This window comes from Phytophthora sojae (genome assembly GCF_000149755.1).
Source record: "Phytophthora sojae unplaced genomic scaffold PHYSOscaffold_3, whole genome shotgun sequence".
NCBI lineage: Eukaryota > Oomycota > Peronosporomycetes > Peronosporales > Peronosporaceae > Phytophthora > Phytophthora sojae.
In genome coordinates, this window is record NW_009258117.1 from 3,425,928 (window position 1) to 3,448,348 (window position 22,421).

Sequence of the window (22,421 nt, forward strand, 5' to 3'; positions counted from 1 at the left end):
TCGCGCGTGGCGCCGAGGGAGACGGGCAGAAAGCGGCGCTGCTGTCGACGAAAGCAGCAAGCCGAGGTGAGCAAACGGCAACGAGTCGGCATCGAGAAGTAGTACACTGTACGTAGTTCAGATGCGGTAAGAAACGATTGAGTACACACACGGTTGAAAGCAACGCCAAAGCGGTGCCGCTGCCCCAGCCAGCAACTGGTCCGCTCGTCCCGACACTGCTCGCGCCGGGATCCTTGCGCTCTCGAGAAAGACAGCGCATGTATCCGTGTCAACCTTTTCACCGCCCGATGGGGCCACACATTGTCGATCCCTGGCCCCGCAGCGAGGCTGCATCGGAGCTAAAAGCTGCCCGACCAGACAAAAGGGATCTCGACGGAAGCAGCTGTACACCGCGCCGCCCCGCCCCGCATTGTCGACGACGAAGTTTATCCGGGGCAGTGAATGCATCACCACCCGTGACGGCCGGAGCGCTCTGCCCCGTTCCTGGTGACGCATCGGATCCCGTACCTCGCGGCCAAGCTGCTGCAAGGATACACCCGGCCTGGCACTGCTCGTCCGCGCAGCCCACGCTATCTCGGCCCGATGGCGTCGTCACGTGAATCGTCCGGCGGCGTCGGACCAAAACGTCAACGACTTGGCGCAAACTTCAGCAAGCGATTAAGATGCGGCGAACACCAGGATGTCAAGGCAGCTTGCATGCGATAGACTGCCCGCGCGCTCCCACCTTCCGCACCCCGCCGCTTGCTTTAACTGGACCCACTGCGCCGTCTTCAACGCCGCAGTATCCTCGCAGCCGCCTTGGTTCGCTTCGGATCGCCACATTTCAGGATTCGCGGCGGGGCAGGAACAGCACAACAGGAATCAGCTACAGGAACAGCTACATATCAAAGACTCTAGCACACAGGACGCCATGGAGCTGCAGCTGAACGTGACCGCCCGCTACACGCCGCAGCGCTCCGAATGCGTTGGCGACGTCCTGCGGCACTTCGAGAGCCCCACGTGGGTGAGGCTCGTATTGAGACAGGTGGTGCCCCAGCTCAAGCGGATCTCGCCCACCGACCCCAAAGCGCTCACCAAGATGGTGCGCGACGCCGAAAGAATCGGCCCACCCGCTGGACAGGAGATCACGTGCTCTATCTGCATGGCCAGCTCGCCGCTGTCCAATTTGGCCACCTCCACGCTGCAGTTGCCGTGCGGCCACCGCTTCCACTGCGGCTGCGCGCAGTCGTGGCTCACACGCCGGAGCACGTGTCCATTGTGTCGCTTCCAGCTACCAAAGGCGTACGCGGGCACATTCGCCATTGCGGCCGTGCAGTCGACGCTGGTTTTGCCGCCAGAGCACGACGGTCTCACGTCGTCAGAACTACTGAGCCGCTCAGTCGGTGACGAGACGCTGCGTGCCGCAGTGAAGATCACCATGGCCCGGATATCGCCATTCATGAAGCGGCCACAACCGTGCCAAGTCAGTGTGGCCATGGTTCACGCCAACGGTTCATCAGCCGACACATCCACGAGCTGCCATGGCAAACGCCGAAGAAGGGAGACTACTACATCGGATGCCCCGGAAAATATAAGGGGTGTCGTCAAGAGAGTGCGGGCTACCGCGTAAAGCGGGTTAGCGGATTCGATTCTCCTAGTTAAGTGTATTCGTAAATGATCGAAGGCCATCCTAATGAAAGCAAACTCCATCGATAGTCAGCGGAGTTGGATAATTATCGCGATGATAACCAGCCACCTGGCCAGGTTCGCGTTCATTGCGCTACAGGAGCTCTTCGCCGCTGGCGTCTCATGCTGCACATCGGTGCCTACCTCTCGGTTGCCAGCACTAAACGCCGGCATCATCGGTGCAGGACCCCCCGCCGTCGCCGTGTCCTTGAAGCTTTTGGAGCGGCTGCAGTCGATAGACTCGCAGAATGCACGAACGGCTGCGGAGGTGATAGCGGAGCGATCCGAATCACTCACTGGGAGCGAGTCGTCATCGCTAGGAGTCTTCTCATTCCAAGCGTACCCATAGTCGTCGGCCGATCCACTGCTGTTGCCCTGGCTGCCTGTGCCGATGTTGATGATCGTGATGGTGTTGCCGATGTTGATACCGTCCAGGTTCGTGACGACACTCGACTGGATGGCTGCAGACTCGGCCTTGCTATTGCTCGCGCTGCTGCTTTGACTGCTGTCACTGTCATCTTCGTCGTCGTCGTTGTCATCCTTCGAATCCTCATCGTCGTCATTGTCTTCGTCGTGGTGCTCGTGGTCACCATGATGCTCGTGGTGCCCCCACTCGTCTCTATGAGGAGACCATCCACGTTGAAAGCGTGGACCAGGAGGCCCCTCAGGCATTGCATAACGCGCACCCTGGAGACTCCCGTTCCGTCCATCGAGCACAGATAAAGCGCGGCGGGAACTGGGGCTGCTACGTGCCCTAGTGATAGCCATGACCACCAACGCCACTCCAAGTGTTGTGCCGACCATTACCAGAAGTCGAAGGAGGCAGTACCGCGTACCCGAGCTATTGTTGTTGGGCATAACTTGCTGGAGAGCACACGAATCGGTATCTGAGGCGAACCAAGGAACCTTCTCGAATGTCCATTGCCCATCAATCGCTATTCACTTCCTGCTCGTCTCGCGAATGTAGACTTATCTGCTACCATCGCTCAAAACTAGCAAGATACCGCGACACAATACACACAGTCCATTGGCTCTCAGTAACGACACCACTACTGCGTCGAGTCTTCTGACGTTTCTGACGAGCTCGCCGAGTTTTCACGCGGACGTTTGAAGCGGGGGCTCGTGGGGGGCCTAGGAACCGGTGGGGTGCCGTACTGTCCGATGGCGTATGACTTCTTCATACCGGCCATACATCGGCGCATAGCGATCTTGTGGTCTACAATGGGGAACGGGTAGTCCTTGCCGATGAGGCAGCCAGCAGCATGCTGCACCGTCATGGGCGCCCTCCACGGCTCATAGATATACTTGACTGGCATCTTGCTTAGCGCCGGCACATACTTCCGAATGAATAGGCCTTCAGGGTCCCATTTCTTACCGAAAGTTGACGGGGAGTACACGCGGAAGTACGCGGAGAAGAAGTAGCTGCTACTGAGCCACAGCCAGTTGCCAGCATTGATGCTCCAGTCGTGGTCAATGAGTCGCTCCTGGAAGATCTCGAGGCCGCGAACCCACGAAATGTACAGATCACCGCGAGTAAGGAAGCACGCAACAGAATGCCGGGCCAAGTGGTGCATCCACCCTTCCTCCTTCAACTGGATCATGATAGCGTCGATCCACGGGAAGCCCGTCCGCCCATCTTTCCAAGCCTCGAACTGCGAGCGTGCGAGCTTGTCGTCATCAGTCAAGTCTTCCTCCTTCTCTGGGATAGTATGCCATCGCCAGTCGATCTGCAGGCAGGTGGGGCTCTCCTCCATCTTGTCGAAGTACGGGTTGGCGCGGCCATGGCAATGGAAGAACTCCCGCCAGAGCAACTGACCGTCCAAGCTCACCGGGGTCGCTGATAGTGCTTTCGCGTGGTGCTCCTGAATGGATTGCACATGATGCAGAAACGTACGGGGACTGATGCAACCGAAGTACAAGTACGGACTCAACGACGTGGTCGACGCAGATGGAGTCGTCTGCGCTGGGGACGTTTTGGGCTTCTCGAACTTCACCACGCGACCTTCGTTGCGGCAGTAGTCGCGCAGGATGCTTAACGCGATCTGTTCTCCCCCGTAGATAAAGGGATGACGCTCGGGGGCTGCGTACCCGAAGTCGGTCACCTCTGGCAGCGTGAACTGCTGCTCCGGGCCGGCAATCTCCTTCAGCTGCCGCTCCTTTTCCTCGGGCTCGTCTTCTTCGTCTTCCTCCTCATTTTCTTCACTCTTCTCCTCCTTCGCTTCGGACTGCACCGTCACCTTTTCAGGTTTCATCCGCACCTTCCAGTAGTCCACAACCTGCTGATACAGCTCGCTCGGCATCCATGTGGGAGTCGGTAATTTTTCCGGTGTCGGAAGCGGCTTCGGAGGCTTGGACTGCATGGCCAACGAGCGGAGGAAGGCCGTGTATGTCTTTGGCGGCTCTCCTTCGTTTCCAGCAATGACTGCATCCAAGTCGTACAGCGTATATCCGTGTGTCACGTGGGTCTGGATGCCCAGATGCCTGGCCAGATCCACCGCGCGGTTGTCTCGGGCGATAGCGAACGGCTCGCTAGCTGCGTCGAAGAAGAGATGCGTGATGCGCCAGGCCGGCAGCAGGCGCCTCAACACCTGCAGTCCGTCTCCTCTCGCCACGACAAGACGCGAGCCGCGCGCCGCCAAGGCGTCGGCCAGGTCCGACACGCTCTCGAGCATGAACTGGAAGCGGTTGACGCCGCACAGCATGATCTTGGGGCGGTGTACGATGTACAGCGGGATGAACAGCACCTTGTGACCGGTAGTCTGCGCCATCTCCCCCTCTTGCTGCTTGACCAGCTGCAGCGCCTCGGAGAGCGCCAGGTTGTCGTGCAGACGCAGGTCTCGTCGGAACCACATGAGCACCCTGATCTCCTCTTCTCCGGCTCGTCCTGAGCTGGTTCCTGGGCCGATTTCGCTCGCAATCGGCTCTTTCTGGTCCTCGTTGACTGAAGGAGGTGGTTCTTGGTGCTGCTCTAGCAGATTCTGCTCCAGAAGCGACTCGGACTCGAGTTCCGACGGCGCGTTGATGGCCGCGTGCACGGCGTCAAGCGTCGCGGCATCCAGCGCCGACTCCGGCAGCTCCGAGTCCGCGTCGGCGGCGTCCAGCAGCGAGGACGCGAAGTTGACGAGGTCGGCGTCGTCCTCGGGCGGCAGCAGCGACGCTGAAGGCGGCGGGGAAGGGTCCGTCATGGGGATCGAGCCGCGGAATGGTCAGCTTGGAAGCTCCAATGAGTCTGATTGGCTGTATATTGAGTAGTGGTGGATGATTATTGGCTGAAAACATGTGGTTGAAGCGTCAAGAAGGGTCCTTCCGTCCATCACAGCGAGACAAGTACATTGTTGTTGCAGTGTACATTGCTGCTTCGGTGTTACAGTAAACTATAGGCGTCTATGGCGTGTAAATATATGCGTATTGACTGCGTCTACATCGAGTCTACGGGCTTACTGGATGTCCTCGAACGTCTGGCCAGCGTGAGCGTGGAGCGCCTGCGGGTTTCCAGCGTGCGGCGAGAAGAGCTCAGCCTCTTCCAGGTGATGGGTCTCGAGCACCACCACGTTGCTCTTGGTCTTGAGGCGCGCGAACACGAACAGCCCGACGAGCGCAAGTGGCACGCCCAGGTCGGTGACGAGCCACATGGTGCGCGCCCCGTAGTGCTGGTAGAAGAAGCCGCCGATGAGCGTGCCGATGCCACGCGCGAGGCCGTTCTGCACGGCGTTCAGCACACCCATGACCGTGCCCTCGCAGCCAGGAGGAGCTGCCGAATACACGTACTGCGTGCAGGCCGCCCACGCCAGGCCGTAGGTCACGCCGTGCAGGAACTCGAACGGGATGGCGGTCCACGCGTTGGTCATGACGGCGTAGTACGAGACGCGAAGCGCGTAGCCCATGATGGACAGCAGCAGCACGTTGACGATGCCGAAACGGTTGATGATCTTGTGCGAATAGAAGAAGGCCGGCAGCTCCGACGCAGTCTCGCACAAGATGGCGATCCCCACAATCTGCGCGTTCTCGCCCGAGAGGTTGTACAGGTTGAGCGTGAGGAAGCTCGATAGCGCGCCGTACATAAGCCCCATCAAGAAGACGACGGTCAGCAGCACGAATACGTCCACCTGCTTGCAGATCAGGCGGAGGTTGTCCGTGAAGGACGGTGTCTTGGCAACGCCGCTTTCCAGCGTCCCGTCATGGTGCAGGCCACTATGTTTCATCGGCGGGATCGTGCGCAGCACGAGCAGCGACGTGAGGCCGAGCACCAAGCTGACGTTGAACGACCACGAGATGCCGGCGACGGCCACGATGAGCCCCGTGATGTAGGCTCCGACACCGTAGCCGAGCGCGCCGAACAGCCGCTGCTTGCCGTACTCGCCGCCGACCTGATCCAGCAGACTCAGCACTGCGTGGTCCAGCAGCGACCCGGTCGGGGCCACCTGGAAGTTAGACACAACGACGACCAGCACCATCCAGTTGAACGACCAGTAGAAGAAGCGCGCGGCGAACATGAGCACGGCGCCCGTGACGATGCAGTAGACGTGGATGAGTCGCTGGTCGCGGATGCGGTCGGCCACGGCCCCCCAGAACGGTGGCGCCAGCATGGTGCACACGCAGGGCAGCGTCTGCAGCACGCCGATCTGCACCTTGGAGAACTGCGCTGTCTGTTGGAAGAAGACGGGAAGGAAGTTCATCTGCGCCGACGTCCACGCGTTGCTGACGAGGTACATGAGCTTGGGCTGCCACAGCGACTGCGAGTGCGCAGGCGCGGCCGCCACCAGCGGCGTCTTGCTCGTCGGGGCCTGGCACATGATAGCGGCGAGCGACTTGCAAGCAGTAGAGAGGCACCGGAGCGGCCTGAAGAGCCCTGAGCCTCGCACTGGAAGTTGGCTAATGCCTCAACACGCCAGCAAAGCTCAATGTCCGTTCCCGTGCTGGTGCAATGCCGACTCAGTCTCCGCTAGTGGTCACCCCTCCCACCGTAACGGCTCTTGACTTGATGTTTGTATGCTATTGAGGACGGAGGTCGCTTGCATGTCATTGTGTCACGGTGGACTTGCATTTCCACCAATCGTAATCAGTCTGAACCTGGCGGCCACCGGTTCCGTCACACGCCCCCAACGTCAACGTCAAGCCCCGCACGTACGCACCAACCATGAGCTCCTCCTCGTCCGCGTTGACCGGTCTGCAGCAACTGCTGGCCGACAAGAGCCGCGTCGTCGTGCTGGACGGCGGGTTCGCCACCGAGCTGGAGAAGGACCCGCGCGTGGACCTGAGCGCCAGCAGCCTCTGGTCGGCCTCGCTGCTGCTGGAGAAGAACGCGCACCTGCAGTCCGTGGTCGTGGACGCGCACAAGACGTACTTCCTGGCGGGCGCCGACGTGGCCACCACGGCCAGCTACCAGGCCTCGGTCGACGGCTTCAAGCGCGAGGGCGTCACGGCCATCGAGGACGTCGAGAAGCTCTTCGCCAAGAGCATCGACCTCGGCGTGCAGGCGCGCGACGCGGCCTGGAGCGAGCTGGACCAGACCAAGCGCATCAAGCCGCTGGTGGGCGCCAGCATCGGCTGCTACGGCGCCGCGCTGGCCGACGGATCGGTGAGTCGCGATCAAAGATTTGGATAACGTGCTGTGACTAACAAGTTGTCGGGGTCGTGTGTTCCAGGAGTACCGCGGTGACTACGGAATGACCAAGGAGGAGCTCGTGGCCTGGCACAAGCACCGCTTCGCCTACTTCACCAACTACGCGCCGGCCGACTTCCTCATCTGCGAGACGATCCCGTGCCTCGTGGAGGTGGAGGCCTTTGTGGACCTGCTGAACGAGTTCCCCACAGCTCACGCGATCGTGGCGGTGGCCTGCCGCAACGGCACGGAGCTCAACAGCGGCGAGCCCATTGCGCGTATGACCGAGGTTCTGTCCAAGCTTAAGAACCCGTCGCAGCTGCTGGCCATCGGCATTAACTGTACGCCCCCGCAGCACGTTGAGAGTCTGCTGCGCAAGTTGGACGCTGCTGCGTGGCCCAAGGCTGTCTACCCGAACAGCGGCGAAGGATGGGATGGCGTGAACAAGAAGTGGCTCCCTGCCGACAGCACGGGCGGCCCCAGCTCGTGGGAGGAGTTCCTGCCCAAGTGGTATGACGCCGGCGCGCGCATCTTCGGCGGCTGCTGCAGGACCTCCCCCGACGACATTCGCGCTATCCGCGAGTTCTTCGAACGCCGTCAGTAAGTTGCCGGATAGTTGCTCGATACCCACCGCTTGCTATCGAACTGGTGTCGAGGCCTTAGAGCTCTTTGGACACTGGGGTAAGTGCTGGTGAGACCGCCGGATTCAAGCCTCCCAGATACGAACTCTGTCGCTCATGGTTGCGAAGGTAGCGCAACGCGATGCGAATGTTGATACAGCATCGCTTGAACGCTTTGTCGGCAGTCAGGTGCAGCTCTGCGTCAGGAAGACTGTGTTGTTTGGCAATGAAACTCTCCACGTGTCGTCGCAATTCCTTCAAATGCTTCTTCTCGTGCTTACTGCAGCGTCGAGAGTGCCGCCGACCGGCCAACACTCCAGAGCTATCGCGCTGCAACAGCTCGTGGTCTTCAGTCTCGCTCAGCTGCCCAACAGGAACTTTGATGCGGAAGTGAGCTGGCTCCTTCACTCCGAGGTCGTCCAGGTGAAGGATTTCATCGCACGACAGGCACAGCGCAATGTGGCACGACAAACAGCGCTTCTCCCATGTCTTTACGACATCTCCCAACGCATAACACACGAAGCAGTGTCGTCGATGCGGCATTCCACCGTTGCTTGCATCAACGTCAACTAAGCTCAATCTTTCGTCTTCTTTCGTGCTCTCGCGCCCTTCCGGCTTGGCCCTACCCGACGACATCTCGGGTGGTGGCTCCACTCTGTTGGCAAAGGGGACGACGGTAGATTGGAATTCTGCACCCTGCACTCTCTTCATCGATTCGGCGAGGAGTTGCCGGGTTGTCTGCTCCCGTTGCAGCGCCTCATCCCTCTCCTGCAACGCCGCCAAGTACTGCTTCGCCAGGACCTGGTTGAGTTTGGAGGAGTTGAGGTCTGCACTCCCTCGATGCACCACAGCCTGCGCTTCTTCGTTCGATGCTGTTGCCGATCTCGCGGTTGGCGGATTCGATTCCGTCGCGGCTCCAAGCATCCTCTTCTTTTCTTCTTCGTCGCTTTGGTCTTCATCAAGCCGCACCCACGACGCAGAATCGTCGATTACCAGTGATAAGAGAGCTTTGGCACCTAGCACGACGTGCTCAATCACAAGGAGAATCCAGAGCTCCTTCACGTAGACGCTGGAGCTCTCCGATGCGTCCACTAGATCGTCACCCCACCCTGGAATGGTCACCTGCATTAAACTCTCAAAGTCCGACCTGGTCGTGAAAAAGAGGACGGCGCAGTTTACTGCCACAGCGGCGAAGCTCATAAACTCGAGGATGCTCATGAAAGTCGACACTTCAGTTTCGCTCTCGAACGGCGGGCGCTGTTTGGCTTGAGTGCAGCTCAATACGTCCAGACGCATTGCTACTACGTTACTAAGCAGAGCAAATAGTGGCGCTACAGGCAGTACGGAGACGAACATGGTGATGTAGCCGAACTGCAGCACGACCTCCATCTGCTTCCCCATTAAAAAGTCGTGAGGGTACATGAGTTCCTGAACGAGTACAATGGGGGGAGGAGGCTGCCGCTCGCCCTCACGAGATGATGCAGCGATTGGGTGGGACAGCTCTACATCGTACCATTCATGACTCGACAACGACCAGCAATGGTTCGCTCGAGGTATACTGGTTGTCGATCGGAAGCGAAACCCGGCGCTCTTCCACTTATAACGCACATGAAGCATGGGTAACATATCGCGCTTCATTGAATTCCAGAGCTGCCGAACACCCATGATGATTAAGAGCTGCTTGCGGAGTGCAGCAGCGTTTTGATCCACGAACGCGATCCAGAAGAGAGAGATGAACGCGTTGAGGAACTTGAACCAGAACAATTTGACCGCCAGCATGGACTCAAACTCCCACACAGTTCGGTGGTTCTCCCACGTCGTGAGCGCTCGAGCAAGACGTGTGTACCAGTTATCGAGTAGAAGCATCGATATAGCGTTCATCAGTGGCACGACGTAAGGCACCAGAAGGGTTGGTAGCCAAGGCATAGCGTTGTGGACAATGGCTGAAGACGCAGTGTTTGTCTTCACCGCCACGAAAATCGCCACCGCTGCTATGCCCATCGTCATCAACAGAGGGAGACCTGTGTAGACCCTCGCAAGCTGTAGAGCTCGGGGGAAGTTCACGTCCACTGCGGTTTTCACTCGCACTAACGTAGTTTCAACCTGGAAGTCCCCGTAGAATCCCGGTGTTTCCTCGCTGCGATTGCGCCGAAAGTGTCCAAACTTCCTCTGAATCTCACTTCGCTTGCGCTTCCAGCGCTCGACCATGAGCGTGGCCCAAATGGACACCACGATCGCGAAAAGAGGCGGCACAAAGCTCACGTCGTCGACCAGCCAGAGCAATTGGCACGTCACTCCAACCAAGGCCATGGGGAGCAGCCACACGGTGTAGAATGTCACGAAAGCGTAATAGAACGCGTGCTTCTCGCCAAAATACGTTAGCAAAGGCCACAACATTTCGTACTGGTGTTTCTTACGCTCGAATAAAAACTGCTCGACGCTGTTGCCTGTGAACGGCTGGAAAATACGCTGGTAGGAGTCCGTGTACCCCCAGTGCCGAATGATGTTGCGGCAGCCCATGGCATCGTGCAGTGGGAAGATGCTCTTGATGTTGCCGTTCTTGAGGTGCTTCTGTAGATTGATCTTTCTCTGGATGATGCTGCGAATGACTTGCTGCCGCTGCAGCGACCGAAAACTTTCGTACAATTCGGGTGAACTAGCGTCGTACTTGGACCGAGACGAGGACCCGCGGTGCTTCACCTTCAACTGCAGCACCTGAGCTTGCTGGACGAGCACATCGTCCGTGGCGCCGACCACGAGATAATCAGTTTGACCCTGTGCCCAGCACATTCCAGCGGCTAAATCCTTCATACCTGCCCGAGACACGACCAGCGAGGGCGCAATGAAGCTCTCCTCGTGCATCGTCTCGATAACGGTCTCTTTAAACTGCTTCTTTTTGATCCCATCGAAGAGTAGAACGTACTCAGGCCGGGCAGCTTGGTGCTCAATGCCCAGCACACGCCGTGTGTCCTCGCTGGCGACATGGTGCAGCGATGATCCCTCGACATTCACGTTTTGTAGCTCCCAGGCGAGGCTCTTCGGACTGAGAATACCAGCAAACATACGCACAGCACGCTCTTGCAAGTAAATCACCGCGTGGAATAGCGGCGTCTCATTCCGGTAGTTCCTCCAACCGGCATTCACAAGCTCTGCGATCTCGAGGTGATCATGCTTATCACTTTCAGCTCGCTCCAATTCATTGGGCTTGGATACTTCAGCCTCCTTTGCGGTAGGGACGACGATGTTCTTCTTGGGTTTGCCTCCTTTCAGCAAGGAGCTGGTCATGGAGCTACCGACAAAAGTGGCAGCATCCGAAGGACACTGCTGGTCAAAGAGCATTTGATCGAGCAGTAGCTTCAGCATTTCGAGCTGGCCATGGCCAGCAACAGCGTGGAGCACCGACTGCCTCTTGCCAGCCTCGCACGAGCACGTGTACAGTATCCTGAGCGAGATTTTGATGGCTTGGTTGTCTCCACCCTGAGCCACTGACGGTTTAACGGCAGCCTTCCCAGCGGTGCTAGCACCACCACCCACAGAGCTCATTTTCAACTCTAACCGGAGCAGCGAGCGTACCTCATCCACTAGACCGAAGCAGCCAGCCCAGTAGAGAAGGTGTTGGCCGTAGCGAACTGCGTCCTGAATCGTCACGGCGTTGGCTTTGCTGCGCTTATTCTGCTGCAGATGCTGCGGGTTGCGAGCGTTCATCTCGCCCACGTACCGCGTCAGGTGCGCTCCATTCGCGACAAAATCGTGGATGAATAACCGTACGGCTTCAACGTGGTCAAGTCGGAGGCGCCAGTGAGCGTATTCATCATTGACATCGTCTTCACCAGAAGATAATTGCCTTTGCAAAGCAACCCTTTCGTCTCGCAGAGCGAGCCCGCGGCGTCCAGCAATGTCGACTGGGAAAAGATCGTCTGTATCCATCAACAAGGGGATACCATGCTGCGTCTTAGCGAACCTCTGCGTGCCATCACCGACGTGAACCACTGGGTCCAGCAGCATCGCAATCTGTTCGTGGTTCCCGTTGTACGCGCCCCAATGCAGCGGCGTCCACTTGTTGCTCTTCTTGGGGAGGTTGGGCTGGTCTCCATGAAGCAGCAGCTGCCGAGTGATCTCCAGACCGTCATCCACGTGCTTGACACTGGAGCCGCAGCCGAAGCAGCTCACGCACTGCAACGGAGTGTTGCCAAAATCGTCCACGTGCTGCCTGCCTTCTAACAGTTCGCTCGGTGGGATGGCCCAGTTAGGCGGAAGCTGCACCTCAACCATGGGCACTGCATCCGATCCGCTGTCTTTCATCACCATACTCACCTTGAAAAGCGCGCCAACAGCGTCCGGGCCAAACGTTTCCTGGAACGCATGCACCAGCGGCTTCAACAGCTCCCGTACCTCCCCCTCGGACCGACTCGTGAAGTGCACGGCGCACTTTTCGCCTAGAAGCAGTCGGACGACGCTCGTTTGGCCTCCCATGCACGCAGCCAGTAGAGCTGTTCTACCAGCAATTCCTCGAACCTGAAGTTGAAGTTCTGGGGACGGGGTGAGCCCTGCATCATGCCCCACCACTAGCAACTCCACCACACGTTCCTCGTTGCCATTCTCGCAGGCTTCATACAGATCCATGCAGCCCAGCGATGGAGCGGTTGTCTAGAGATGTGCGCGGTCGAGTCTAGCATGCACGCAAGAAGAAACTGTCGAGCTAAGCTAAGCTAGGAAGTCCCGAAGACGATAATTTATTTTGCTTTTGCTTTAGACTGCGGGAACGGGACATCGCTACGTACGTACGTCGTTGCCTCGTCTCATGATGTTGAAGTGAGTGGATCACGGGTGTGGTGACATCGGCGCGGGACCTCGGTAGCTGTAGCACATGTCGTTGGCGTTCCAGGGCGAGGTACTGCCCGCCTCCGTGTCATCTGTCTGCCGCGTGGTCGTGGCTGAAGACGTGGTCGAGTCGGAGAAGGCTTGGCTCATGCCTGCGGCGCACCTCGACATTGCGGTCTTGCTGTCCACGATGGGAAAGGGGTAGTCTTTGCCCATAAGACAGCAAGCGTCGCGCTGCACTCTCAGCGGCGCCTTCCACGGCTCGAAGATGAACTTGTCGGGCATGTTGCGGAGCGCTGGGATGTACTTGCGAATGAACTCGCCATGCTGGTCCCAGCGCTGTGGGAACGTGGTGGGCGACGCCACCCGGCGGTAGTTGGAGAAGAAGCAGCTCGCACTCACCCAGAGCCAATTACCAATGTTGATCGGCCAGTCCATGTCGATGAGCTTCTCCTGGAAGTACGCTGCACCTTGCAGCCACGAGATGTAGAGCACACCACGCGTAAGGAAGCAAGCTACAGCGTGGCGTCCAGCGTGGTGCGCCCACCCTTCCTGGTTGATCTGCCGCATGACCGCGTCGATCCACGGGAACCCAGTGCGTCCTTCCTTCCAGCATTGCAACTGGTGCAGCGCAAGCTTCTCGTCCGCATCCTTCGTGACGATGGCGCCCTGGTGGTGCTGCTCAGGGTGTGAGTCGTACACTTCAGCGCGCAGCCGCCAGTCGATTTGCTTGCAACCCGGGTTTTGCTTTTGAGAGTCGAAGCCCGGCGTGCCGCAAGCGTAGCAGTAGAAGAACTCGCGCCACATGAGCTGGCCTTCGAGCGTCACCTGAGTCGGGCCCGGTCGAAGCGGAAACTTGAGCTGGATGAACATGATGCGATAGAAGAACTCGCGCGCGCTCAAGCAGCCGAAGGTCAGGTACGCGCTGAGCGTGGTCGTGGACGGCGGGTCGAACGCAACCGGGGAGGTCTTGGGCTTCTCGAACAGCCCCACACGACGCTCTTCCTGGCAGAAGGCGTCCAACCTCTTCATGGCCTCGCTCTCACCTCCGTAGAACGCGGCGTGCGGGCTTGGCGGTGTCAGTCCTAGAGCAGTGAGAGGCGGGACGACAAACGGCTCGGGGGTGGCGCCCTCCTTCTCCGCCTCAACTCCAGCGATCACGTTCGCTGCACTCGGATCCTGCCGGTAGAAGTGCTTCAGCCACGAGAACAACTGATCAGGCGTGAATGCCGCAGCGTTTGAGAGCTTCACTGGGGCTGGAATGGGCTGCGCTGGCTGCGGCATGTTGTCCGTGATCTCCAGAAGCCGCTCGTAGTCGGTTGGGGGCTGGCCGCCATTCAGGCGGATGATTTCGTGCGGGTCATAGAGCGTGACTCCCCGGATGGATGTCACCTTCACGTCCAGCGTCTCCGCTACGGCGCGAACGCGGTTGTCGCGCGCGACCGAGTAGAGCATAACTCCGGCCTCGAAGAACAGGTCCGTGATGCCCCAGGCGGTCATCACTGCTCGCAGTACTTCGTCCGCGTCGCCGCGCAAAACCAACAGTCGCCCCTGTAGGTTTTTGATGGACTTGGCCAAATCCTCCACTGCCTCGAGCAAGAACTGGAAGCGCACGGCGCCGCAGCGCTGGTGCTTGGGTCGGTGCAGGATGTACACGGGCAGCAGCGCCATGTCGCCCCCTCCTGCTCGCTGCAGCAGCTGCTGCGCGCGGACGGCCGCGTCCAGCGCCAAGTTGTCGTGCATCCTCAGGTCGCGCTTGAACCAGACGATGGCGCGGCGTCTAGGCAACGCAGCATTGAGATCATCAACCTCTTCCTGTCCATCGGCGGCCTTGCCGTCCGCCTCCACCGCTGCCTTGGTCTCTTGGTGCTTTACGGTCGTCGACGACGTCACGGTGGGCGACCAAGTACCTGGACTCGTGACGCGCGGAGCATTGCTATTGCTGCCACGAGCGTTGAGACCGTCCTCGACCGGCTGGGCCCATTTGCTCTCGCCGTCGGGGCCAAGCGGTGCGGGCTCCAGCAGCCCGTCGCTCTGCGCTGCAGGATCCCGTTGGCGCTCGCTGGGTCGCAGCGTCGCGAGGTCTTGCGGGAGGCCCGACGTGCTGCGCTGCCGCTTCCTGCTCATTGACACGCGTCCGAGTGGGAGGAAGCTGCGAGCTGCCTGATAGCTGCGTCTTGGTCACCTGGCCTTGATCAATGCGGCGGTAGTGATCTTTATGCGCAGAAGAAGCTGGGGCGACGACGCGCTTCGGAGCCCGCCGCGATCAGAGCGATGCAGGAATTCGACTGTGTTCAATCAATCGCGCAAGGCGCATAACGGTCGGACCTAGACTCTATATTTTGGAATAAGGTAGGATATCTGTTTTGAAGGAACGATTTGTATGGTTGTGGCCGCTGACGTACAACTTCATGTGCATAAGATCTGACAGATCATGTGGATAGCCAGGCGCAATTGCCTGACTTAGGTTGGTTTTATGGAGACCGTCCATCGTTTGTCGACACCTTTATCGCGCAACGAGACACCCCGAACACGCAACTTGAAGCTATCGATTACCGAGATGGCTACATGAACTTCAACTTGTGTTGCCGCCGAAGCAGTCGCGCAGCACGAGCTGCAGCAGCTCGTCGCTGCCCAGCGCGGCGCGCAGGTTCACGCAGTAGGCCTCGAAGTGCTGGAAGGACACGACGCCGTCGCCAGCGGCTCCGCCGGCCACCTCGAAGTTGAGCGCAAAGTCCTGGAACACTTGGGCCGCGCTGGCGCGACCGAGCACAACGTCTGGGTGCCGCGCGGCCTGGAAGCTCGACGCAAGCACCGCGGGGAAGACGCGGCCCTTGCCAGCTGCCTGCAACGTCGAGAACACCTGCGTGGCGCTGGCCAGACACGGCGCGCTCAGGCGCTCGAGCAGACACCCGAGCACCAGCTGCAGCGGCAGGCGGTTGCCGGCGCCGTCGTAGCCGTTGACTCGGTGCTGGTGCTGGAGGAAGCGCTCACCTGCGCTGCTGCTGTCGTCGCCGTTGCTCTGGTAGAAGTGCGAGAGGTGCTCGAACAGCGCGCGGCCTTGGGCCTCGCCCATAGCGAGCCCCAGCGCGCTATTTAACGCGTCGCAGCAGCGCAGGTACGTGATGGTCCCCGACCGAGGGTCGGCCGCCTGGTGCAACCGCGCGCGGAGCTGGACGACGTCTGCCAGCGAGTTGCTCTGTCGAATGCGGTACCGGATTGCATGGAGAACCGTGTCACCGGTGTAGGTTGGTGCAGCTTCAATGCCCAGAGGTTGGCCCCTCGATGATGTCGACCGATTGGGATCGGTCATCGCGCCACTCGCGACGTCTTTCAGAGACAAGATCTTCCGCTCTCTGGCCAACTGTACCGGCAGCTCTGGCGCAGCGGGGGTGGATCGGACCCCCGCAGCTAGAGGCGTCGTACTTCGCTGGTTGTCTTGCTGCTGCTGTGGTTGGGTCGCTGTATCCGCGTCCACGTCAGATTTGTACGAAGACTTGCTGTTGCTACTATCGATGTGCCACACGTTGCACACCATCTCTTCGAAGAGCTTGTCCGAGGCGATACTAGCACTGACGTTGTGATAGTACCCCCGCCACTGGTCCCACGTAACCTTCCCGTCCTGAGCCCCACCGTCGATATCAAACGTCTCGAGGAATTCTCGATACACATGATCAACTCCTCGGCGACCAGCCAATACGTCGGGGTGTGCACTTGCATTGAACTCCTCGACGACGTCGCTTGGCTCCAGTAAGGCTTTTTCCGCATCTCGAGTATTTCTCATCTTGGCCAATTTTGCGAAAGCTTCGTGGACGCACTCCAGTCTGCGTCCTATTAGTGCAGGCCGCACGATGTTGATCAATTCGTCCGGCGCCACGCGGCCGTCACCATCGCTGTCCAGATACTGGAAGAGTAGTCGGAGGTCCCCGTCGGTAAGACCACCCGGGAGAGTTAATTCGCAGTCCACAGCTGCACCACGAAGGTCCTGTAAGTTCATGGCATTGCCTCGAGCCAGTTGTAGACGCCGGTTGAGCGTGCAGAAGCCTGGGGTGCCTTGGGATTGAAGCACTTGCTTGAGCCTCGTCAAGATGGCCTGAACTCCGGCTGGGTGGAGGTGGAACTCGCGTTTTCCAGGCGAAGTTAAGCCAGTCGATATCTCTGTGGACGAGCGTTGCTGCTGTGAAGACGGAGCGCTGCCGAGACAAGCGGCGATGGAGTTGCTCACGTTATTTCTCGCTCTCCGAAGTGTCATGCTTGGGCTGGGGCCAGCACTGGAAGAAGTCGGACTACTCGTGTACGATGACGAGTGGTCCAGTATCTCGTGCAAACTCGAGCGTCCAGGGTCGACTCGCTGAGAGTGAACGCGGATTCCATCAGCGGATGCTGGTCTGCTACCTGCCGCCGGCACGCGTCCTCCTGAACCAGGTCCGACGTGCCATGCATTACGCACCATTTGCTCGAACTGTTCGTCCTCGTCGATCGCAGCGCTCACGTTAGCGTAGAAGCGTTCCCACACATCGAAGTTGATGCGCCGTTGGCGTTGCCGCTCAGTCACAAGGCCGAAGATGTCCAGGAATTCTGCGTGCGCCTCGCAGTCGGTCTTTCGACCAGTCAAGACCTCAGGCAGCCGCCTAGCATCGAACGCAGCGGCAACTGCGCCTGCATCGAGCTCACCGCTTCCTGATCGATCGAGGGTGTCGAATGCCATCCGCACCACGAGTTGGCGCCGAGCATTCATAGGTTCACGCACCCCCGTCAGGAACTCCGAGACACTCATGGTCCCATCATGGTTGCTGTCGAAGTGGTAAAACAAAGCTTGGGCGTCACGGCCGGTGACATGCACGCCACTGCTTTTCAGCGCACGAACAAATTCGTGAAAGCCGACGCTCCCGTCGTTGAGTTCGTCTACGTAGTCGTCATCCGATCGCCCCGCCGCTCGACGGAGCTGCTGCTGCAGCGTGATAAACCCTCCCAGCCCGCGCTCCTTCAACTCACACCGGAGGGAATGAACCATGCGGCGAAGATCTTTGGACTGCTTGCCAGGAGACCGGGGTGGGGCCAAGTTCATGGCACTGGAAGGGCTGATAACCCCCGATGGAGGCACATGATCCGCCAAGTCTGGCTGGAGAACCGCAAATGCTTGTTGGCTTGCCATGCCTGGACCAGTACTGCGCCTTCCGCGCCAGGTGACCTCACCGCTGGTTGGTGTGGGCTGACGCACTCCATTCCCAGCAAAACTACTTCCTCGTGGACTCTCCGTTAGAATCGGTGGAGGTGGGTGCCTCTTACTACCCGCTTGAGTAGGGCTCCCCGTCGACGGGAGCTGCCAGGTATTGCGCACAATGAGCTCGAACAAGTCGTCGTCCGGAACGAGGAAGCTGACGTTGTGGTAGTACGCTTCCCACTGTCGAGGTAAAATTTTGCCTGGGGCACCACTGGGGCCCTCACCGCCACTTTCATCCATGTCGAAGTTCTCCACAAACTCACGAAAGCATTGCTCCTCGCTCTTTCGCTGAGCGATCACATCAGGATGACGACTTGCGTCGTACCGCTGGACAACATCACAGGCATCTAGCATCCCAGTTCCCGTTTCCCGAGCCAACGTCTGGTACGCAGAATGAACGAGTCGCAATCGGCGAGCACTCATGGTTCCGCGCACCAGATCCAGCGCCGAATCAATAGGAACGGACCCCGTTCGATCGCAGTCCAAGTGGCGGAAGAGTCCACGGAGATCGGCATCGCTGAGTGGCGTGTAATTTGGCGTTGTTGCGCTAGTAGCTTCGTAGGAGTTCTGCAGAGCACGCCGAAACTCTCCAAGAGTAAGCAATCCGTCACCGTCTGCATCGCCCAGACGTAGACAACGTCCTAGCTCTACAAGCGCTTGAATCCCGCGTCCTCGAAGACCATTCTGTAGCTTTCGCAGTACTGAGGCTGCGCCAGGATCGAGAGTTTCAACGGAAGGCCCGGCCCCAGAGCGAACACTCGACACGGGCGAGACGGAAGGTGTCACTTCAGTCAGACAAGCAGCGAACTGCGAGCCCTTCAGGAATTCGTTGGTTGTATGCACCGCTGTCCCGCGCGGTGAGGCATCAGGGTCCATCGGCGAAAAGCTGAAACTATTCGAGCGGCTTTGGCCCAGCGGCGGTGCAGTCGTGGAAATTGAGAGCACGACTTTCGCCTTACTGCTAGTACTTTGGTTCTGCTGAAGGGCTTGAAGTAATGACACTGGCGCCACAGCTGCAGGTGCTGGAGGCGCGATGGAGTCCATTCGATGGTTAAGGTCGGCAACGCCAGCAGCCTCTTGGAGCGAGCGACGCGTGTCCGCGTGCCACACGCGCTTCATCAGAAGCTCGAAGTACTCATCGCTGGGGGCTTGTGCAGCAACACACTGGAAATACGACAGCCACTGGGCCCAACTGACGAACGCGGTGCCCGTGCGACGCGCTGCAGTCATGAACGCAGTCTGAAATTCTCGTGCGGCTTGCTCGGCCGTTTGCTCACCAAACATCACGGCAGGGTGGCGCGCGGCATCATGAGCACCCAAGACATCTTGAAGTGCCAGGTATCCGACACCTTTACGATCCAGCGTATCAAAAGCGGACTGCACGAACTCGAGTTTTCGTCCAGAGATTGAGCCCTGCAGCACGAATTGTTAGAATAGCTGAACCAAAACACGAGCTCTTAGCGCGATTCCGAGCAGGACGTACGAAGATGAGATTTTTAATCGCGTCTGCTGTCACGCGTCCATCCTCTTCAGCACCTTGATTGAGTCGCTGGACCAGAGCTCGAGCGTCCTGTGTGAATGGCAGCAGCAGATAGTTTACCAGGTCAGCTGGACTGTCCCGACTTCAAATGTCAGAAGTGTGCCGTTCGTACCACGTCCGAGATCGGCACTCGACAGTCGTTAAGCAAGCGCTTGAGCGCGCCGTTGGTCAAGCCGCCACTCTCGCTCTGCGCTTTTTCCAAGGCAAGGCTCACGTTCACCCACGCGCTGCTCACACATCACAGCAGCAAAAAGATTAGAACTAGAAGCTCAGGTCACGGATTTCTTTTCAGGCTTCAACTCACATGAGGCCTTGCGTACGCAGCGAAGCGCGCACATTGTTCAGCAGCGCCTGCATGTCCACCTGCTCCGCGCACTGCTGCTGTCGCTCCTTCCACTGCGTGAGCGACGCCATGGACCTACTGCCATCACCCGCGCCTCCGAAGGCTTGCGTCGAGAGCGCCATCACCCTCCTCCTCCTGTCACTCGCTGGAAGTCGAACTGGCCCCGCGCGCTTGCCTCTGCAGCACCCGACCACCTATTCCTGCGCTGCGAAACAGCCCGCGCTCACTGCACCAGCACGGGCCGTTGTCCGCCAAAAATACAGCCCCGCCCGCATCACCCACCGACAAGCCCCACGTCTCCATTTAGGGGCAACTTCAGACTTGAGCATCCTCACTTCATCTGCAACTTCAGCTTCGTGACAGCGTCGACGTCACCTACACACAAAACAAGATTTTACCAGGCCCACTGGACAATGGTTTACTAGACGAACAGGCAGCTCCCTTGACCGGGGCTAATATATTAATGCATACGCCGCCTCGAGAGTGCGCGTCTGCGCCTCGTAGAGACGGTTGTTAAATCTTCTTCTCCTTCTCCTCCTCCTTCTCCTTCTCCTTCTTCTTCTTGTGCGGCTCAGTTATCCTTGTCCTTGTCTGCGTGCGCCAGCAGCGTGTGCACCACGGGCGCGGTGGTGCAGTCGTTGCCGTTGCAGTTGTTGGCGTTCTCGACGACAGCGCCGCCCATGAAGCGAGGGCCGTCCACCGCCTCGGCGTGGCCCAGCCAGCCGTTCAGCAGCAGCAGCGCGAGCGTGAAGATTCCCTGCATGGCTCGGAGGTGTTCGGCGTGCAGTGTGTGCGTGAGACTTGGTGAATCGCCAACTGATCTCGAGCTAGCCGCCGCTATTACTGTAGACTGTACCAGGAGCTGGTCGTGCGCTGGCCGTTAGACATTGGTCGAAACCGGATCCGTCGAGATAGGCGCAGTGATCTGCGACTGGCTTTCTGCATGTAGCCATGTGGACGCCCGTGTCAAGTCAAGATGTTGTTGTTGTTGGGCATTCTTTCGAGAGGCCAACAACTGCATGATCGTCCGCTTGCAGGTGGCAATTGGAGCGAAGCTGATGGCCGCGGATCTGCTGGCGGGAATGGCAGGATGTTCGGAGAGGACACCTACAGTACCTACGGCGGCGTGGTCGGCCGTGAGCGCGCTGCTGCATCCAAAGTATCAACTGGCGCGTTCGTCACCTTTACGTTGAGGTGGCGACTACGACAGCAGGGAGAAGCTGCTCTTTGTCGGTGCTGCAGTAAGGACCCCCCGCGAGGAATCTTATACTGGTTGGCCTGGAATAGGTAACCTCGATTTGGCTTTCTTAGCGGCGCAGGCCACCAGAACGGGGGGTTAACCTCCTCCTCCCAACTACGCGGACGAGTGCCAATTAAGAGCCAAGCGGGTTGTCTTAACGTCCACGAGGATGTCGACCACCACGATGGCAGCGACAGACAAGCTCAGTCTGAAAGAAGCAACTGAAGTGTCAAGTCGCCGTCGCCTTCGGGCATCCGCAGCGAGAGCGCCATGGCATCAAACCCAGGAATGTCTGCCAGCGCGATAAAAGTCGTGGAGCTTGAAGCCAAGAGGGAGGCGCTGCTGAAGCTGCTGGCTGCGAGCAGTCCTCCACCAGCACCAGCTCCTGTTCCTATCCCCGCTCCTCCGGCCGAGGAGTCTGCCAGCACTATCAAGGCGAGGATTCTGGAAGAGAAGGTGGCTGCCCTTGAAGCGGAGGTGGCTGCACCTAAATCTGCGAGTGTCCTGCGCGCCGAGCAAGCTGAGGCGAAAATTGCAGCGCTAGAAGCGCGAATGGAAGAAATGCGACGCGCGGAGGCAGCGAAGTCGGCGCCAACAAAGTCTGACAGCCAACTCCGCTACGAGAAAGCAGAAGCCAAGGCGGCCAAGTTGGAAGCTCGGCTCGATGAAATGCACAGGGCCAAGGTTGTCGAAGCGAATGCGTCTGCAGCCAAGTCTGCGAGCGTCATCCGAGCTGAAGAGAAAGAGGCCGAGGTCGCAAGACTGGAAGCCCAGCTCGCGGCATTCAAAACCGGCAGCACTGCAGCCTCAAGCGGAGGCGCGAAGCCCCCCCTGCCACCACAGCCGCGTGCCACCAAACCAGTCGGAAAGGATGCCAAAACGGCACAGGTAAAGGGGGACTCGAAGTCAACACAGTTCGATCTCGCCCACAATGAGATGAAGGGTAATGTTGAAAAGGCTCGACCGGAGGTTAAGGCGAGACTGGGGAGAGCGAACACGCTGGATTTCGTCATCGTCATGGATTGCACGGGGTCTATGGATCCGTAGACCGAGGCCGCCAAGAGTTCGATCATCACCATCATCGACAACGTCAAGAAGGATCATCCAAAGGCCAAAGTGCGCGTGGGCTTCGTAGCGTATCGTGACTTCTGCGATGGCGACAAGCGGCTCCAGGCTTACCCGCTGACTGAGAATATCGAGTCAGTTCGCAAATTTATCGCTGCGTGCGAGGCATTCGGAGGTGGCGATGAACCGGAGGATAACTCATGAAAAACCCGTAAAAGCACTGGCTGTATCTCGACATGTACGTACCCTTTATGAGTTCTGAGCTGTGAGAGGCATGCCCCACACATAGTATTGGTACTTT

General features: G+C 58.9%; 10 protein-coding genes across 10 annotated transcripts; 3 read left to right on the plus strand and 7 right to left on the minus strand.

Annotated features, from left to right (window-relative positions):
* Positions 1-910: 910 nt before the first annotated feature.
* On the plus strand, positions 911-1,426 carry PHYSODRAFT_406923 (hypothetical protein; the record flags this gene model as incomplete). Its single annotated transcript, XM_009524747.1, has 1 exon — positions 911-1,426. A coding segment is annotated over one exon (516 nt), but the record flags the coding sequence as incomplete, so codon positions are not given.
* A 269-nt stretch (positions 1,427-1,695) lies between these two features.
* Positions 1,696-2,337, minus strand: PHYSODRAFT_298502 (hypothetical protein; the record flags this gene model as incomplete). Its single annotated transcript, XM_009524748.1, has 1 exon — positions 1,696-2,337. The coding sequence occupies one exon, from the start codon at positions 2,335-2,337 to the stop codon at positions 1,696-1,698; it is 642 nt and encodes a 213-aa protein (XP_009523043.1).
* Positions 2,338-2,714: 377 nt separating this feature from the next.
* PHYSODRAFT_492233 (hypothetical protein) lies at positions 2,715-4,850 on the minus strand (the record flags this gene model as incomplete). Its single annotated transcript, XM_009524749.1, has 3 exons — positions 2,715-3,803; positions 3,903-4,575; positions 4,660-4,850. The coding sequence occupies 3 exons, from the start codon at positions 4,848-4,850 to the stop codon at positions 2,715-2,717; spliced, it is 1,953 nt and encodes a 650-aa protein (XP_009523044.1).
* Positions 4,851-5,054: 204 nt separating this feature from the next.
* PHYSODRAFT_543722 (hypothetical protein) lies at positions 5,055-6,458 on the minus strand (the record flags this gene model as incomplete). Its single annotated transcript, XM_009524750.1, has 1 exon — positions 5,055-6,458. One exon carries the CDS (start codon positions 6,456-6,458, stop codon positions 5,103-5,105), a length of 1,356 nt encoding a protein of 451 aa, XP_009523045.1. The 3' UTR covers positions 5,055-5,102.
* Positions 6,459-6,802: 344 nt separating this feature from the next.
* PHYSODRAFT_488060 (hypothetical protein) lies at positions 6,803-7,871 on the plus strand (the record flags this gene model as incomplete). Its single annotated transcript, XM_009524751.1, has 2 exons — positions 6,803-7,243; positions 7,311-7,871. 2 exons carry the CDS (start codon positions 6,803-6,805, stop codon positions 7,869-7,871), a joined length of 1,002 nt encoding a protein of 333 aa, XP_009523046.1.
* A 55-nt stretch (positions 7,872-7,926) lies between these two features.
* On the minus strand, positions 7,927-12,510 carry PHYSODRAFT_492835 (hypothetical protein; the record flags this gene model as incomplete). Its single annotated transcript, XM_009524752.1, has 5 exons — positions 7,927-8,154; positions 8,260-8,456; positions 8,583-8,940; positions 9,010-12,196; positions 12,293-12,510. 5 exons carry the CDS (start codon positions 12,508-12,510, stop codon positions 7,927-7,929), a joined length of 4,188 nt encoding a protein of 1,395 aa, XP_009523047.1.
* A 198-nt stretch (positions 12,511-12,708) lies between these two features.
* PHYSODRAFT_245777 (DNA photolyase cryptochrome) lies at positions 12,709-14,835 on the minus strand (the record flags this gene model as incomplete). The annotated part of the gene is made up of 1 exon (XM_009524753.1): positions 12,709-14,835. The coding sequence occupies one exon, from the start codon at positions 14,833-14,835 to the stop codon at positions 12,709-12,711; it is 2,127 nt and encodes a 708-aa protein (XP_009523048.1).
* Positions 14,836-15,283: 448 nt separating this feature from the next.
* Positions 15,284-19,886, minus strand: PHYSODRAFT_489843 (hypothetical protein; the record flags this gene model as incomplete). Its single annotated transcript, XM_009524754.1, has 4 exons — positions 15,284-19,345; positions 19,416-19,502; positions 19,585-19,699; positions 19,777-19,886. The coding sequence occupies 4 exons, from the start codon at positions 19,884-19,886 to the stop codon at positions 15,284-15,286; spliced, it is 4,374 nt and encodes a 1,457-aa protein (XP_009523049.1).
* A 500-nt stretch (positions 19,887-20,386) lies between these two features.
* Positions 20,387-20,578, minus strand: PHYSODRAFT_495461 (hypothetical protein; the record flags this gene model as incomplete). Its single annotated transcript, XM_009524755.1, has 1 exon — positions 20,387-20,578. One exon carries the CDS (start codon positions 20,576-20,578, stop codon positions 20,387-20,389), a length of 192 nt encoding a protein of 63 aa, XP_009523050.1.
* Positions 20,579-21,325: 747 nt separating this feature from the next.
* PHYSODRAFT_328458 (hypothetical protein) lies at positions 21,326-22,324 on the plus strand (the record flags this gene model as incomplete). Its single annotated transcript, XM_009524756.1, has 2 exons — positions 21,326-22,024; positions 22,103-22,324. The coding sequence occupies 2 exons, from the start codon at positions 21,326-21,328 to the stop codon at positions 22,322-22,324; spliced, it is 921 nt and encodes a 306-aa protein (XP_009523051.1).
* Positions 22,325-22,421: the final 97 nt, after the last annotated feature.